The 16,589-nt window shown below is 42.7% G+C and overlaps 2 protein-coding genes across 3 annotated transcripts; one reads left to right on the top strand and one right to left on the bottom strand.

Moving 5' to 3' along the window:
* Positions 1-1,351: 1,351 nt before the first annotated feature.
* Positions 1,352-4,212, bottom strand: LOC124002124 (trichohyalin-like). 2 transcript variants are annotated; one of them, XM_046309413.1, is made up of 3 exons: positions 3,134-4,212; positions 2,191-2,722; positions 1,352-2,037 (listed from the first exon to the last, which is right to left on the bottom strand). In XM_046309413.1, exons 1-3 carry the CDS (start codon positions 4,164-4,166, stop codon positions 2,013-2,015), a joined length of 1,590 nt encoding a protein of 529 aa, XP_046165369.1. In that variant the 5' UTR covers positions 4,167-4,212; the 3' UTR covers positions 1,352-2,012. The 2 variants fall into 2 exon arrangements, with proteins under 2 accessions (XP_046165369.1, XP_046165370.1); XM_046309414.1 differs by having other exon boundaries at positions 2,191-4,212.
* A 6,021-nt stretch (positions 4,213-10,233) lies between these two features.
* LOC124001905 (zinc finger protein 239-like) lies at positions 10,234-14,614 on the top strand. Its single transcript, XM_046309057.1, has 4 exons — positions 10,234-10,400; positions 12,093-12,213; positions 12,997-13,110; positions 13,483-14,614. Exons 1-4 carry the CDS (start codon positions 10,362-10,364, stop codon positions 14,250-14,252), a joined length of 1,044 nt encoding a protein of 347 aa, XP_046165013.1. The 5' UTR covers positions 10,234-10,361; the 3' UTR covers positions 14,253-14,614.
* Positions 14,615-16,589: the final 1,975 nt, after the last annotated feature.

Raw genomic sequence — 16,589 nt, 5'->3', positions numbered from 1 at the left:
CTGCTCTGTACCATCACTCACTCATATATCTTTATGTACATATTCTTTATCCCCTTACACTTGTGTCTATAAGGTAGTAGTTTTGGAATTGTTAGTTAGATTACTTGTTGGTTATCACTGCATTGTCGGAACTAGAAGCACAAGCATTTCGCTACACTCGCATTAACATCTGCTAACCATGTGTATGTGACAAATAAGTCGGTCCGCCGGCTTTTGTGCTTGTTTTTCTGTTTGTGGTGATTAATTATTGTGGTTTCTTTTTCCGATCAGTTTAGTCCTGTTTGGTTGGACTGGGACTTTACGCTCCCTTGTGTGTGTGGCGTGACCGTCTCTCTGTTTGGTTGGACTGGGACTTTACGCTCCCTTGTGTGTGTGGCGTGACCGTCTCTCTGTTTGGTTGGACTGGGACTTTACACTCCCTTGTGTGTGTGGCGTGACCGTCTCTCTGGTTTTGTGGGACTGGGACTTTACGATCCCTTGTGTGTGTGGCGTGACCGTCTCTCTGTTTGGTTGGACTGGGACTTTACGCTCCCTTGTGTGTGTGTGGTGTGAACGTCTCTCTGTTTGGTTGGACTGGGACTTTACACTCCCTTGTGTGTGTGGCGTGACCGTCTCTCTGGTTTTGTGGGACTGGGACTTTACGATCCCTTGTGTGTGTGTGGCGTGACCGTCTCTCTGGTTTTGTGGGAATATTAAAGATCCACATCTTTTGAACGACCCTGCTCTCTGCGCCTGACACCTGCACTCACTACTTATTGAAGCCGTGACTCCATGGTGCTGAAAAGAAACCTCTGCTGTTGGGACAGCTTTATGTCGACCCTAACAGTTTGTGGGCATCGTTTGTTAAAGTTACAGTGCAATTAATGTATTGTTTAGTGTTGTGTTGTGTAGTGGCTTTGCTGGCATTCATCTAAAACATTTTGGGGGAGTTTTCCCCACCAAGATGTACATGCTGCAATCACCACGGGGTGGGTGAATTATAACACATCAACCCTGTTACCTATAGATAGACAGTCTAGAAATGTTTAAACTATTTACATGTGTTTGGTAAGCTTGCATTCCATTCCCCCTGTCACATGGGGATCTATGGTTGATTCTAGATGAAATAGTCAACTCTCTTACAGTCAACCCTGTCACTTTATTTGGCCCTTAATAGGCACTTGCTATAGTATGTATTTGTTACTTTTGAGATGGGAAAACATGTTTTATATTAAGTTGAACATGTGCTCTTTATGACAGAATATTAGAATTAGGTGAAACAAAGTTACACTCCCCAAAAGGTACTCAACTAGTGGAATGACCCAAGTACTGAACTGGAGGTGGGAGAGCTAACGATGCGTCTACTGTTGCTCTCTCCTCAGACTCTTAGAGAAGCTATTTCAATCTGATATTTCTCCTATGGTCTAAAATAGATGTGTATAGAGGACTCCTCTCTAATATAACATGTCACACATTGTATCAAACTGATGGAATGTCAGGTGTCTCATTGAAAGTCTAACATCTACCATGACTACTGGATGTTTCAATTCTAATAAATATCAAAACAATCCACACCGTAACAACAATATTGCTTTTTTACTAAATGCTTTTATTAAAGAATAAAACTTTGCAAACAAAAATGACATCATCAAACATCACTGGCCTGGTGGAAATGATCAGAGTTGCATTCAACTTGAATAAAGATGAGAAACTCTGGTCTGTGGAGCCACTGGTTTGAGGGGAGGACTTCTGTTTAAACCATTTCCATTTTTGGGATATTTTCTAGGACTGTAGAGGTGGGGATCAGAGATGAATTTAACTAGAATAAAGATGAGAGTCTCTGTTCTGGGGAGGAGGGTCACTGACCTTCGATGGTTTGTTGCCTGATAAAGAGGATACTTGCTGGCTTGAGGAGACTATAATGTTTTGAGGAGGAAATGTGGCTCGATGACTTAAAGAGGAGGAATTATTGGGCGACACTTTTAATTACCAACGTAACCTCAGTGGAACTGTGGCTTCATAGAGTTCCAGCTCTAGGCAGACAGCACATCAGGAAGGCTGTAAGACATCACAGAGACAGGTAAGTATCTATATATTTACATGTGTGTTGCATGTACACTAAACCCTCACATTTGGATAATGTCACTTTTTAAAGTGATGACATGTATATTAACAGTGTAAAACATGAATAGATGTTTAAACATTCTTTACCTCATCCTAATTTTCTTCCAGATGCTTGGCTTTTTCTTTGTCTTTGTGTTGGAGATTGGCTCTGATGTTTCAGCCTCTTCTGGAGCTTCTAGCTGCTGGCTGTCTGGACCCTCCTGCTGGTTCTCTGAACTCCCCTCCTGGTTCTCTGCCCATGCCTGTTGCCTCCTTGGCCTTTCCTGGTGGCCACCAGCAGATCCAGTGGGCTCTTGGTTTACTTGTTGGCCTGTGGCCCATCCGGGCAACTCCTGACCGTGGTTGTAATCGTGGCTGTGTTGGGTGGTTAGACACCGGGTGTTGATTTGAGCATCAGCCTCCAGATTCATCTGATCCAGGTAGTTTTCCTTCATCCTCTCCCTCTCCTCCTTCAGTTGTTGATGAGTGTGTTTTTTAAGCAGGGACCGCTCTCTCCACTGCTTATTGAAATCCTCCATCTTCTTCCTTCTCTCCTCAGCCTTCAGCAGCTCCTTCCTCTTCTCCCTCTCTCTCTCTGCCCTGGTCATGGTGGTTGTTAACCTTGTGTGTCCAGGGATGGCTGGGAGGGGAGAAGAAGTAGAGTTTACATTCAACTTAGTGGATCTGGTATCAACTTAAATGTAATGGACACAGGGAATGAAGAATAGAAAACACAATTGGATCTCAATGATTCTTTACTCTTTTCAGTTGAGCAAGGCATGGAATGTGTCAATAAAGTGCAATAATTCCCATCCCGAATTGACCTGGTCCTAAATTGAACACCAGAATGGCACCTATTCTTTGTATAGTGCCAGGGCATATGTGATCGCTTAGGGCCCCATGGCCACTAATAGCCCCCGGATCCCCCCCAAAACACGTTTTTGTGTGTGTTTTTTATGAACTGATGCAACATGATGACTGGTGTGGAACTTATGTGTGTAGAGGAGACTACAGAGGATGATGTCATAAGTAGAGGGAAAACAGGTCTTACCTATGTGGACGATCTTATGGCCCTCCTCAGCCTCTCTCTGATACGTTCTCTCTATCTTTCTGAGGTTCCTCTTCTCCCATGTTTTATTCACCCAGCCCACAGCTCTCCTTCTGATACTTTTATCAGGTGGGAGAATGTCCTCCTTGTCATCTTCCTTCTCCTCCTCCTCTTCAGTGTCCTCTAAGTCACCCCTCTTGTACTCAAGGATCTCCTCTTTTTTCTTTACCTCTAAAATCTTCTCTCTCTCTCTGATTAAAGCTAAATGGCCTTCAATGGCTCTCTTTCTCTCCTCCTCTCTCTCATCCTCTCTCTGCCTCTCCTCCTCTCTTAGTCTCAACATTTCTTTCTGTCTAGCAATTTCAATCTCTCGTTTTCTATCCTGCTCCTCTTGTTGTCTTGCCCTCTCCTGTTTTCTTTCCATCTCCAGCCGTCTTTCCTCCTTCTCCCTCCTGATTTGTTGTCCTCTTTCTATGTGTTCTCGTTCCCCCTTCAACACTTCTAACCTCCTCTCTTTACGCCTATTGAAGACTTCCCGTGCTTTTGCTTTAACATTAACTACTACATGTTTCTTCATGCTTACTTCCTTTCCTCTCTCTTCTCTTTCCCTGTACTCTTCCTCTGCTTCCTTAATCACTTCCTGCTTTTCTTCCATCTCTCTCTCCTGTTCTATCTCCAGTTCATTCTGTCCCTCAATTTCCCCTAAAATATTTTTCTGCCCCTCCTTTCTTCTTCCTGCTTCCTCCCTTTCTCTCATAATCATCTTTTCTTTCTGTTGCTGATCTCTTAATTCCATCTCTCTCTGATTGTCATTGTCTTTCTCCCTTTCTTTCTCCTTCTCCTTTTGTTTCTGTCTCTCCTCTTGTTGTTGTCGTCTGTGTATCTCTTCTATCTCTCTCTGTCTCTTGTTCTCCCTCTCTCTTCCCTCCTTCTCCATGTCAATTTGCTTCTGTTTCCATATATTTTCTTCTTCTTGATCTCTCTCAAACATGATCTTTCTCTCCTCTTGTTGTTGTCGTCTTTCTTTCTCTCCCATCTCTCTCTGTCTCTCTTTCTCTTCGATCGCTCTCTGTCTCTCTTCTTCTCGTTCTTCATCTTCCATCTCTTTTTGATTCTGTTCAAATAGTTGTTCTTCATTCTCTCTTTCAATCTCTTTCTGTCTCTCTTCTCCTCCGATATGTTTTTGTCTCTTTTCCATTATCTTTCTTTTGATCTCTCTCTGTCTCTCTTTCTCCCTCTCTCTTTCTTCCTCTTCCATCTCTATTTGCTTCTGTTCAAATAGTTCTTCTTCATTCTCTCTTTCAATCTCTCTCTGTCTCTCTTTCTCCCTCTCTCGTTCTTCCTCTTCCATCTCTATTTGCTTCTGTTCAAATAGTTCTTCTTCATTCTCTCTTTCAATCTCTCTCTGTCTCTCTTTCTCCCTCTCTCTTTCTTCCTCTTCCATCTCTATTTGCTTCTGTTCAAATAGTTCTTCTTCATTCTCTCTTTCAATCTCTCTCTGTCTCTCTTTCTCCCTCTCTCTTTCTTCCTCTTCCATCTCTATTTGCTTCTGTTCACATCTTTCTTCTTCAATCTCTCTTTCAATCTCTCTCTGTCTCTCTTCTTCTCTCCATAATTTTCTGTTCTCTTCTCTTTCTCTTTCTTTCAAATTTTCTGTTCTTCTCCATTCTTTCTTTCAATCTCTCTCTCCTCTCTTTCTCTCTTTCTTCCTCTTCCATCTCTATTTGCTTCTGTTCACATCTTTCTTCTTCAATCTCTCTTTCAATCTCTCTCTGTCTCTCTTCTTCTCTTTCCATAATTTTCTGTCTCTTCTCCATTCTCTTTCTTTTGATCTCTCTCTGTCTCTCTTTCTCCCTCTCTCTTTCTTCCTCTTCCATCTCTATGTGCTTCTGTTTGCGTCTCTCCTCTTCTTCTTCTCTCCATCTCCTTCTTCTTCTCATCTTCTTCTTGTCTCTGTTTTGGTATTTTCTCCATTCTCTTTCTTTCTACCTCTTTCTGTTTGTTGTGCTCACCCTCCATCTTCTCCTCCATGTCCATTTGGTTCTGTGTCCATTTATATTTGTCTGTTTCCATATTTTCTAATTCTATCCGCTGTTCCTTGATTTTCTTGAAGACTTCCTCCAATTCAGACGTCTTTTTGTCATTGAGGAGGGCCGTCTCCATCTCCATCTCTCTCTCCACTCTATTTTTCATCTCCTCTTCACTTCGTCTCCAATCATTTTCTCTCTCTCTGTCTCTATCAAATGTTCTCTCTGGTTCAGTCTCGTCTTTCAATCTAATCTCTTCTTTCATTCTCACAACCTCTCTGTCTAACACTAGTACATTTTGGTTAACCTGTTTCACTCTCTCATTCTGTCTTCTAAACGCTTCTTTCGCTCTTTCAAATTTGATTTTGTATTGAATCTCTTTTGTTGTCATATCTTCTTTCAGTCTCTCAACCTCTCTCTCTAACTCTTTTACCTTTTCGTTAACCAGTTTGACTTTCTCATTCTCTGCAATACGCACGTCTCTTTCTCTTTCAAATATGATTTCCTTCTCAATCTTTTTCAATCTCTCAATCTCTCGTTCTAACGCTTTTATCGTTTCTTCTGCCTGTTCCACTTTCTTCTTCATTTCTTGTCTTTCCAATTCTGCTTTTCTCTCCCTTTCAATCTCCCTGTCTCTCTCTTTTTCCCTCTCTCTTTCCCTCTCTCTTCCTGTCTCAATAGGTTTGTTGTTCCAGGCCAGTCTTGGTCGCTGATCCTCCATGACTTTCTGCCATAGCCTCAATCTCTCAATCTCTTGCTTCATTTTAAAAGGTAAAATTAGTGATAATCTATGACCAAGACATACTTTCAAAGGATTTGCAGAGAATGATACACAGAAATACAACCTAGAGCTGGGTAATTGAATCAAACACTGGACAACATCAATAGCAGGGTCATTTTGATCAATTCATCTGGACAGTGCATTGTCAATTAATGTATTATCATGGTTTGAAAAAATGACGAGACATTTTATGGTATCAATCATGTCCAAAATGTGTACAAATACAAACACACAACCTTCTTACCCATTCAGTTAGAGGTTTGAGAAATTCCTGTTACAATTTGTGTGATGTTACAACAATGTTGCCTCTGATGTTTATGCTTGTAGAAATTACTCCTACAAATGATGCTTCACTAATGCAGTTATTTACAACCTGCACAGATACAGTTATCAACAACAACAACAGTAATGACGTTAATAAGGAAGTGGATATTCAACCGGCAGAAGAAAGGCATAGGGGTTGAGATAAATGAAGGTTAGGTTCAGGACCTAGGGTTGGGTTAAGGTAAAGGTTAGGTATAGTTTCAGTGAGGTTAAGGTCAGGGTTAAGGAAAGGAATAAAAGTTAACATTGGGTTAGCGTACCGCTGTCTGCCACTATTCATTTTCAGCTGGGTAAATATACACTGCCTTTTAATAATAACAATGACATGTCTTACGTGGGCCAGTTGTAGGTCCACCATCAGTAGATCCAGCAGTTGTTTGAGTCTGTGGATCTCCTGCAGTTTTCTCTGGTGCTCCATTGCTTCCCTCTGTCTCTCTGCCTCCCTCTGTCTCTCTGCTTCCCTCAGTCTCTCTGCGTCCCTCTGTATCTCTGCTTCCCTCTGTCTCTCTGCCCCCCTCTGTCTCTCTGATTCCCTCTCTCGCTCTGCTTCTCTCTGTCTCTCTGCTTCTCTCTGTCTCTCTGCCTTTCTCTCTTTCTCTGCATCTCTCTTTCTCTCAGCATCTCTCTCTCTCTCTGCATCTCTCTCTGTCTCTCTCTGGCTCTCTGCCTCCCTCTGGCACTCTGCCTCCCTCTGGCTCTCTGCCTCCCTCAGTCTCAGGATCTCAGCCTTCCACTCTGTCATTATACCCCTTTCTACTCTTCTTCTCCTCCTTTCATCTTTTAAAAGGGCTCGGAGATTGTCTGTCTCAGACTGTAATTCTTCAATGACCTTGCCCTTCTCTGTTCCACCATTCCTCTTCTTCTTTTCCTCCTCCCAGAGGCACACTTGAAGTCTGTCCATCTCCTTCTTCTGGTTTCGGATCGTTCGATCCTTCCCCATCAACTCAAGCATGTGGGCTTCCTTCTCTGTACAGGTCTTCTTCTCTTCTCTCGGGAAGTGAACCTCCATCTCTGCCTGCTTGTAGCTGGGAGCAAAGGAATGTCAACACATTATTTAGGAAGTGAACTCAGACAATTTACTACAATATTAAAATAATAATTCAACTTCTGCTCAATGTAACTGTCTTTAATAACACATCACACAACTGTGACTTACAGTACATGAATGTGATGAGTTGACTGTCCATGATGGCCAGAGGTGGGTAATGTGTCACTCTGGTCCAGGGCGTTACGTACAGCTTGCAGACACTGAGCCTTCCTTCAGCAAGCCGCACATAATGCCCTGGACCAGAGCTAGGTTATGTGATGAATGACTTACAGACTGTTCCATATGATAGGAGGGGGTAAGAAGACAGTCCCAGTAGGACACATAATGCCCTGGACCAGAGCTAGGTTATGTGATGAATGACTGATGAATGATTACAGACTGTTCCATATGATAGGAGGGGGTAAGAAGACAGTCCCAGTAGGACACATAATGCCCTGGACCAGAGCTAGGTTATGTGATGAATGACTTACAGACTGTTCCATATGATAGGAGGGGGTAAGAAGACAGTCCCAGTAGGACACATAATGCCCTGGACCAGAGCTAGGTTATGTGATGAATGACTTACAGACTGTTCCATATGATAGGAGGGGGTAAGAAGACAGTCCCAGTAGGAGACGGAGATCGTCCAGAAGAAGAAGAGGTGTCCATCTCCTCAGAGACTGCAGGAAAGGTCTACAAGTTTTATTTCTGGAAAATAAAGAGATACCTTCATTCAGCAACAATGTGTTTCTATGTTTCTGTCACTAGATGGTGCCATTGTACACAACATTTACTCACCAGGTCAGTGAATTCAGAAATAGTCTTCAGAGTTGAGTCCTCAAGCTCTAGCCTACAACCCATCATGCATCAGCACAACTAATATAATAATACCTCATCACAACTTCATAATCACAGTACACCTGGATTGTGTTCACAAAGTGTTTCAGGGTAGGAGTGCTGATCTAGGATCAGGTCGCCTCCTGTCCATCAAAACGTATTCAGTTTGATTTAAAAGACCAAACTGATTATTGATCAGCACTCCTTCTATGAGACTTTGTGAATATGAGCCTATGTGAAAGAACCTTTCTGGCATGAGCTGGCTAGACAGTACACAGACAATTCAGATAGTCTGACAGACAGAAGAGTAGATACAGATGGAGTGATTGATAGCAACAGAAATAACAAAGCCATAATAAATAATTTTATTTTATAAGGCTAGCTATATAATGTCAGAAAGAAAACATATTTCAAATATATTAACGTTCACCTTCACATGTGTTATCTTACCATGACAGAATGATAGGCTAAGTAGGCTAGCGGACGATTAATGTATTGTAAACTTTCGTAAACATTTGACTCACCTCAAATCACACGTGTCAAAGCGCAGTTTTAGTGTTGAACTGAAGAATATCTTCCGCAAGAACTTTCTCTGGTCTGGAACTGTATTGTTGCGTCATTTGGAACGCTTGAGCGTCATAATTGTTTGAATGTTAAATGAGGAGACGGAGGCGTTGATGCGAGTCACCAGTCTTGTTCAGAACATCACAACACATCCGGGTATCTCAAGCACCCCGGTAAAACACAAGAGTTGCAGTAATGAACATTTACCAACAGATGGCAGCACTGTGCCATCAAACACCCATAACACACTCTGTTACAGATTTTAGTTTTGGAAACAGAAAGATGTATGGAGATCAAATGTTTCATTGATGAGAAATTGAGCTGAATATTGGTCAAAATCCATCTTGTTCAATCTTTTCCCACTGATCGCCACCGGGCTTCCTCTCACTACCAAATATGGCAACGGGATGCTTCACATCTGTAGCTCAGTTGGTAGAGCATGGCGCTTGTAACGCCAGGGTAGTGGGTTCGATCCCCGGGACCACCCATACGTAGAATGTATGCACACATGACTGTAAGTCGCTTTGGATAAAAGTGTCTGCTAAATGGCATATATTATATTATTATTACATGTATTCACGCAGTGAATTATCTGTGGTACAATGGTAGAACAATCTAGGAGATGAGTTCATCTCTTAAATCAACATCTAGCAGGATTGGGTCGGTTTAACAATATTCACAAAACTGTAGCTAGGTTTCCATCCAATTGGAGACAGATTTTCCAGCGAATATTCTAAAATCCCCAAAACAATGTGCTCATTTTCCCCACCAGTGACGTGTTTCCATCAAATTGTGTTGTTACAGGCTGCGTGTGATTTATTTGTACCTTTATTTAACTAGGCAAGTCAGTTAAGAACAAATTCTTATTTTCAATGACGGCCTAGGAACAGTGGGTTAACTGCCTGTTCAGGGGCAGAACGACAGATTTGTACCTTGTCAGCTTGAGGGGTTTGAGCGTGCAACCTTCCAGTTACTAGTCCAAACGCTCTAACCACTAGGCTACACTGCCGCCCCAATGATGACGTAGTGGCGCACATACCTCTTATGGTTTCGAAACATCTTTGATGGACAGGCTAATAATCTTTGTTCATTTAGAGAACATGGTGGCCAGAAAGGCTAAACTAGGGATATTTTGTGTGTGTGTGTGTGTGTGTGTGTGTGTGTGTGTGTGTGTGTGTGTGTGTGTGTGTGTGTGTGTGTGTGTGTGTGTGTGTGTGTGTGTGTGTGTGTGTGTGTGTGTGTGTGTGTGTGTGTGTGTGTCAGTAGAGGCTGGTGGGAGGAGCTATAGGAGGACGTCCTCTTTGTATTAGGCTGGAATGGATTAAATGGAACGGTATCATAAAACACATCAAACATATTGAAACCACGTTTGACCCCGTTCCATTTATATAACCTCTTCAGGTGTGTGTGTTGTTCGGTTTGCCAATGAACAGAATCCAACATTGCATAATGATTATATCACACCTGTGATTCCCACTCCCGTACAACAGGTGGCGTAAGTCTACATCTGTGTAGCTTGACAACAGACCTCGTCTGTCGAAGGAGAAAATGCGGAAATTGACATTGCGTTTGTTTTTGGGGATCTTTATTTTTTTGGTGGGGGAAGGCGATGTCAAGGCATAAATAACACTACTCGTCAAACAATGAACAAATAACTTCACAAAAAAATAAATGTATGATTTCGCTTTAGCTACCAAAACAAGGCTTCAGGTAAGAATCCCCCCCATTAGTCGAAGGGGTCTGTTGTAAGGCAAATGGCCAGGCATGGCCTTGCTACCTTTAGCAACCTATTGACGATAGTATCTTCTCAGTAAAACCACATTTCCGTCCACTGTTTTTTATTTATTTATTGTGAAGTCGTACTGTATAAAAAGAAAAATCACAAACCCTACAGCTGTGGCAATAGATACATTTGTTCGTTTGACATGGTGGGATATTTTTTGTGTCAGTAAAATGTAATTATGTGAGAAATAGCTTGTGGGGAAACGTATCATATCGAAGTGAATTGGTGATTCACACGTGATGCCGTGTGGTTCTGCCACTATGGATCAGCAGACCATGTAGTTTTATTAAACTACAAATTAAATATATTGTGATGAATTTCACAGGGTGGTGAAAGTGCAAGGTGATGAGCTTGATGCACCTTTCCAATAAACCTCAATGGTCTAATTCTGGTGACTGATGGGTTTACTGCCTTTTTGACAAATAAAAATATTCCTCCTCTTATCCGTAATAAACTCATGTAGACTAAAATCAAATCAAATAATACCGTCTGCTGCCACTGTTTTAAAACAGATACAGTAAGTAAGTGTATATTTTTTGCATTTGTGAAATTATTTTTGATGTGATATGAAAAAGTAGAGGGCCTTGTGTTTCTAAAACCGTACCGCAATTGGGAATTTATTCAAGTTTAGATGGAGTATTTGGCTGACAGTGCCGTTTCGCCTCTAAGGAGAGCATGTAAGGTCATTGGACTGTAAGGTGTTGGCATACAGGTTCAGTTTGCTCCTAGCAGACCTCGGCTAAGAGAAGCGACCGTCTGCTCGCATACTCCCTAATGACCTTCGCTTGAAAAACTTGGGGGGAAAAAAGCGGCAATATTAGGGTTTGTCCCTGTTGAGCCACTGTAGCAACAGCATAGCCAGAAACACTTCCTCAAAATAGTCAGAATTAATCATTGATAAATCAAGGAATCTGTCATTAATTTTGACGGTTTTGCCGAAGAGCTATTAGTGGCACAATTTTACATCTACCTAACATGTTTGGTGCAGTTTTTCACAAGTGAAAAAAAATTGCATGGAAACTAGTCCTCTCTCCTTGAATTTTTATTTAATTTTTTATTTCACCTTTATTTAACCAGGTAGGCAAGTTGAGAACAAGTTCTCATTTACACTTGCGACCTGGCCAAGATAAAGCAAAGCAGTTCGACAGATGAATGACAACCAACACCTCATTTTCCCACTCCTACTAGGACTGGTACTGTTGACCAATCACAGACAAAGGGGTGTATCTATCCTTCAGCTACTGACCTCTGACCTTTGACTTGCCTCAACAACAACAACCAAAATGTATGTCGGCACGAACATCCAGAGACCAAAACAAACAAAAACATCACCAAATGCTGTAGTAATAAATGTGCCAATAGTTTCACCTGGGAAGCATTCAGCTTAAAGAGTCCAGTTAGGCTCCTTCAGTCCAGTACAGGGCTAGATTAAAAACCCAAACCCCATATAGCTAACGTTAGCCAGCTACATGTACCTTACAATTTTAGACTTTATTTAGTAGCTTAGCCAGCCAAAGGCGGGGGGTGAGGGTGAGGGGGGCAACTAGCTAGCAAGTATTCAAATTATGTAACAGTCCTGCATTTCATACAGACATTTTTTTTTTTATGTTATTTTCCAGGTTTTGTGCATCACAGGAGAGATGGCGTCAGTGAAAGACAGCAGTCAGACACTCCTGCTCAATGTCATCACGAAAGATAAAGAGGAGGAAGTGAAGATTTGGGAATGTGACGATTACCCAGGTAAGGAAGGGGATGTGATGATTACCCAGGGAAGGTAAGGAAGGGAATGTGATGTTTACCCAGGGAAGGAAGGGAATGTGATGATTACCCAGGGAAGGAAGGGAATGTGATGTTTACCCAGGGAAGGAAGGGAATGCGATGATTACCCAGGGAAGGAAGGGAATGCGATGATTACCCAGGGAAGGAAGGGAATGCGATGTTTACCCAGGGAAGGAAGGGAATGTGATGATTACCCAGGGAAGGAAGGGAATGCGATGATTACCCAGGGAAGGAAGGGAATGTGATGATTACCCAGGGAAGGAAGGGAATGCGATGATTACCCAGGGAAGGAAGGGAATGCGATGATTACCCAGGGAAGGAAGGGCAGGTTTTCTCGTCCGAGGGCAACGGTGTCTGCTGGTTTTCATACTTACCTTTTTAGCCAGACAGATTGATTACGTTATTATTTTTTTGAGACACTATCCTATTTTTCATTTGCTGTTGTGGCTTGAGCACTACATGAGCAGCAGGGCGCTGAAATGTTGCGCGATTTTTAACAGAATGTTTCGAAAAAGTAGGGGGTAGGATCAACAGGTTAAGACACTATCCTATTTTTGCTGTTGTGGCTTGAGCACGGCAGATTAAAAGACATACTTGGGTTATTTAGTTGTTTGCGTGCCACTTTGTGACATGGTTTTAGTAATACATAAATACATTTATCCCCTGCAAGTTGACTACTTGCAATACTATAGTTTTGATGTGTATTGCAGCTTTCGACATGTTCGTCTGTTCTCGTTCACACAGGAGAGAGTCCAGAGATGGCGTCAGAGAAGATGGCAGACAGAAGTCAAACACTGGGGCTGAATGTCACCATTAACAGAGAGGAGAAGGAAGACGTTGGTGAATCTGTTGATCCTGGTAAAAAGCAGGTTTTATGTAGAATGTTTAGGCCGGTCAGAGTATTATTTTATAAAATTTTTTTAAATGAGTTCATTAATCTCAGATTAAAGGTGCTCACCAGTGGTAGTAGAACTCATTGTAAATAGAATACATAGCCTAATTAAATTAAGGTAAAATTAAGGTAAAACAAACCTAGGTAGAATAAAATAAAAATAAAAAGGTAGCCCCACCATGGATCTCCATACACTTCAAGCAGAGAAACCTCCCATTTAAAGCAGAGTTGTCTATATCCATTTTCAGTACTGCTTAATTGTGCACATCTTTTATTATAATTTGAGGCAATGATTGTGTTACACCTGTTCATCTGTTGTTCTGCTGTCATTCACACAGGAGAGACGCCTAACTCCTCTGACCAAGTTGAGACATTTCCTGCTTCAGTCAAGCAACGTCGGAAAGTGAGCAAAGTGAAGAAGCCTCACCGCTGTCCTCACTGTGAGAAGAGTTTCCCGTTCCTTTCATATCTTGAAAGACACGTGCGAAAACATTCTGGAGAGAAGCCTTATTCCTGTTCTGACTGTGGGATGAGTTTCTCCCAACTGAGTGGCTTGAACGTGCACCATCGAACGCACACTGGAGAGAAGCCTCACCGCTGTCCTCACTGTGAGGAGAGTTTCCCATTCCCATCATATCTTGAAAGACATCTGCGGAAACATTCTGGAGAGAAGCCTTATTCCTGTTCTGACTGTGGGATGAGTTTCTCCCAACTAAGTGGCTTGAACGTGCACCATCGAACGCACACTGGAGAGAAGCCTCACCACTGTCCTCACTGTGAGAAGAGTTTCCCATTCCCATCATATCTTGAAATACACCTGCGAAAACATTCTGGAGAGAAACCGTACTCCTGCTCTGACTGTGGGAAATGCTTCACAACATCAAGTCATCTAACCTCTCACCGGAGAACTCACACAGGGGAGAAGCCTTACTCCTGCTCTGACTGTGGGAAGAGTTTCCCATTCCCATCATATCTTGAAAGACACCTGCGGAAACATTCTGGCGAGAAGCCTTACTGCTGCTCTGACTGCGGGAAATGCTTCACCACATCAAGCAATCTAACGCTACATCAGAGTGCACACAGGGGAGAAGCCTTGGAGCCAATTTGAGTTCAAAAGAATTGACCCAAAAAGAAAAAGAACAGAAATGAAAAAAATAATTGGGAAGTAATGCATGGTGAAACTGAAATGTAAAAAAACAAACATAATTATCAAAAACAAAAAAGTGAATTGTATGAAAAAAAATGTCAAATTCAAACACATTGAAAATGATTTTCAAAACATTCAGTTGTTGTTTGCATCCAATCTTTAAAGTTCATTTGGTCAAATAACTTGTTTTCGCTCTTGACTTTTGTCCTTGCAATGACAATTTTATTCCACCTTCAAGTCATCTTTTCTCTCCTCCAAGTTTTGGTACTCTTGACCTGGAGGCAGGGTTAGAGGGGATGGGCGTGTCTAATGTTAGAGGGGATGGGCGTGTCTAATGTTAGAGGGGATGGGCGTGTCTAATGTTAGAGGGGATGGGCGTGTAATGTTAGAGGGGATGGGCGTGTGTAATGTTAGAGGGGATGGGCGTGTGTAATGTTAGAGGGGATGGGCGTGTCTAATGTTAGAGGGGATGGGCGTGTCCAATGTTAGAGGGGATGGGCGTGTCCAATGTTAGAGGGGATGGGCGTGTCCAGTGTTAGAGGGGATGGGCGTGTCCAGTGTCAGAGGGGATGGGCGTGTCCAGTGTTAGAGGGGATGGGCGTGTCCAGTGTTAGTGTGTCCAGTGTTAGAGGGGATGGGCGTGTCCAGTGTTAGAGGGGATGGGCGTGTCCAGTGTTAGAGGGGATGGGCGTGTCCAGTGTTAGAGGGGATGGGCGTGTCCAGTGTTAGAGGGGATGGGCGTGTCCAGTGTTAGAGGGGATGGGCGTGTCCAGTGTTAGAGGGGATGGGCGTGTCCAGTGTTAGAGGGGATGGGCGTGTCCAGTGTTAGAGGGGATGGGCGTGTCCAGTGTTAGAGGGGATGGGCGTGTCCAGTGTTAGAGGGGATGGGCGTGTCCAGTGTTAGAGGGGATGGGCGTGTCCAGTGTTAGAGGGGATGGGATTGTCCAATGTTAGAGGGGATGGGCGTGTCCAATGTTAGAGGGGATGGGCGTGTCCAATGTTAGAGGGGATGGGCGTGTCCAATGTTAGAGGGGATGGGCGTGTCCAATGTTAGAGGGGATGGGCGTGTCTAATGTTAGAGGGGATGGGCGTGTCCAATGTTAGAGGGGATGGGCGTGTCCAATGTTAGAGGGGGTGGGCGTGTCCAGTGTTAGAGGGGATGGGCGTGTCCAATGAGCCACAGCCTTGGAGTGGCAGCATTCCTCCAGTATCCCCCCAACAGGACACATTCTTATTGGACAAGCACACCTGATTCAACTTGTCAACTAGTCATCAAGTCCTCCATTTTTATTTTTTTACTTTAACATTTATTTAACAAGGCAAGTCAGTTTGAAGAACAAATTCTTATTTTCAATGGGAACCAGTGGGTTAACTGGTCTAGGAACCAGTGGGTTAACTGGTCTAGGAACCAGTGGGTTAACTGGTCTAGGAACAGTGGGTTAACTGGTCTAGGAACCAATGGGTTAACTGGTCTAGGAACCAATGGGTTAACTGACTTGTTCAGGGGGCAGAATGACAGATGTTTACCTTGTCAGCTCGGGGGATTCGATCCAGCAACCCTTTCGGTTACTACTAGTCCCAACGATCTAACCACTAGGCTACCTTGCCTCAATGAGCTGGATGAGGTGTAGGGCTAGAACAAAAATGTGTGGTGTTGGAGACCAGGGTTGGGAAACACTGTCCTAACCAATAGGTTACTTGCACAATGTCGTAAAAACAACTTCCTGGTAATAAAGGTCATGGAAATCTGTTTCCTGGCGAACGGCTTCGTTTTTAGCTACTTTTTTTGTTTACCTGTATTAGCAATTTCTCTCAAGTCTCCTATTTGTACCAGTAGTGCACTATATCGGGAATAGAGTGTGATTTGGGACGTAACCTGGGTTTCAGAGCAGGGTCCGTATGTTGCTTGGACACTATACAGACAGACAAACAAACCAAAATGATATACACACGCATTCGGAAAGTATTCAGACCCCTTGACTTTTTTTCCCCACATTTTGTTACGTTACAGCCTTATTCTAAAATGGATTAAATTGTTGTTGTTTTTTACCCTCATCAATCTACATACAATTACCACATAATGATAAAAAAAACAAATATAATATTTCTTGGAACTTTTAAGCCAACAATATGTTTCTGTCCATTTCTGTTTTATTTATTCCATTTGTTATTTGTTCAACTGGTTTGGTGTGTGTGTGTGTGTGTGTGTGTGTGTGTGTGTGTGTGTGTGTGTGTGTGTGTGTGTGTGTGTGTGTGTGTGTGTGTGTGTGTGTGTGTGTGTGTGTGTGTGTGTGTGTG

The sequence above is a fragment of the Oncorhynchus gorbuscha genome, linkage group LG17, assembly GCF_021184085.1.
Source record: "Oncorhynchus gorbuscha isolate QuinsamMale2020 ecotype Even-year linkage group LG17, OgorEven_v1.0, whole genome shotgun sequence".
In the NCBI taxonomy this organism is placed as follows: Eukaryota; Metazoa; Chordata; class Actinopteri; order Salmoniformes; family Salmonidae; genus Oncorhynchus; species Oncorhynchus gorbuscha.
The sequence above is the reverse complement of the archived record's forward strand: the minus strand, read 5'-3'. Positions and strand labels throughout refer to the sequence as shown.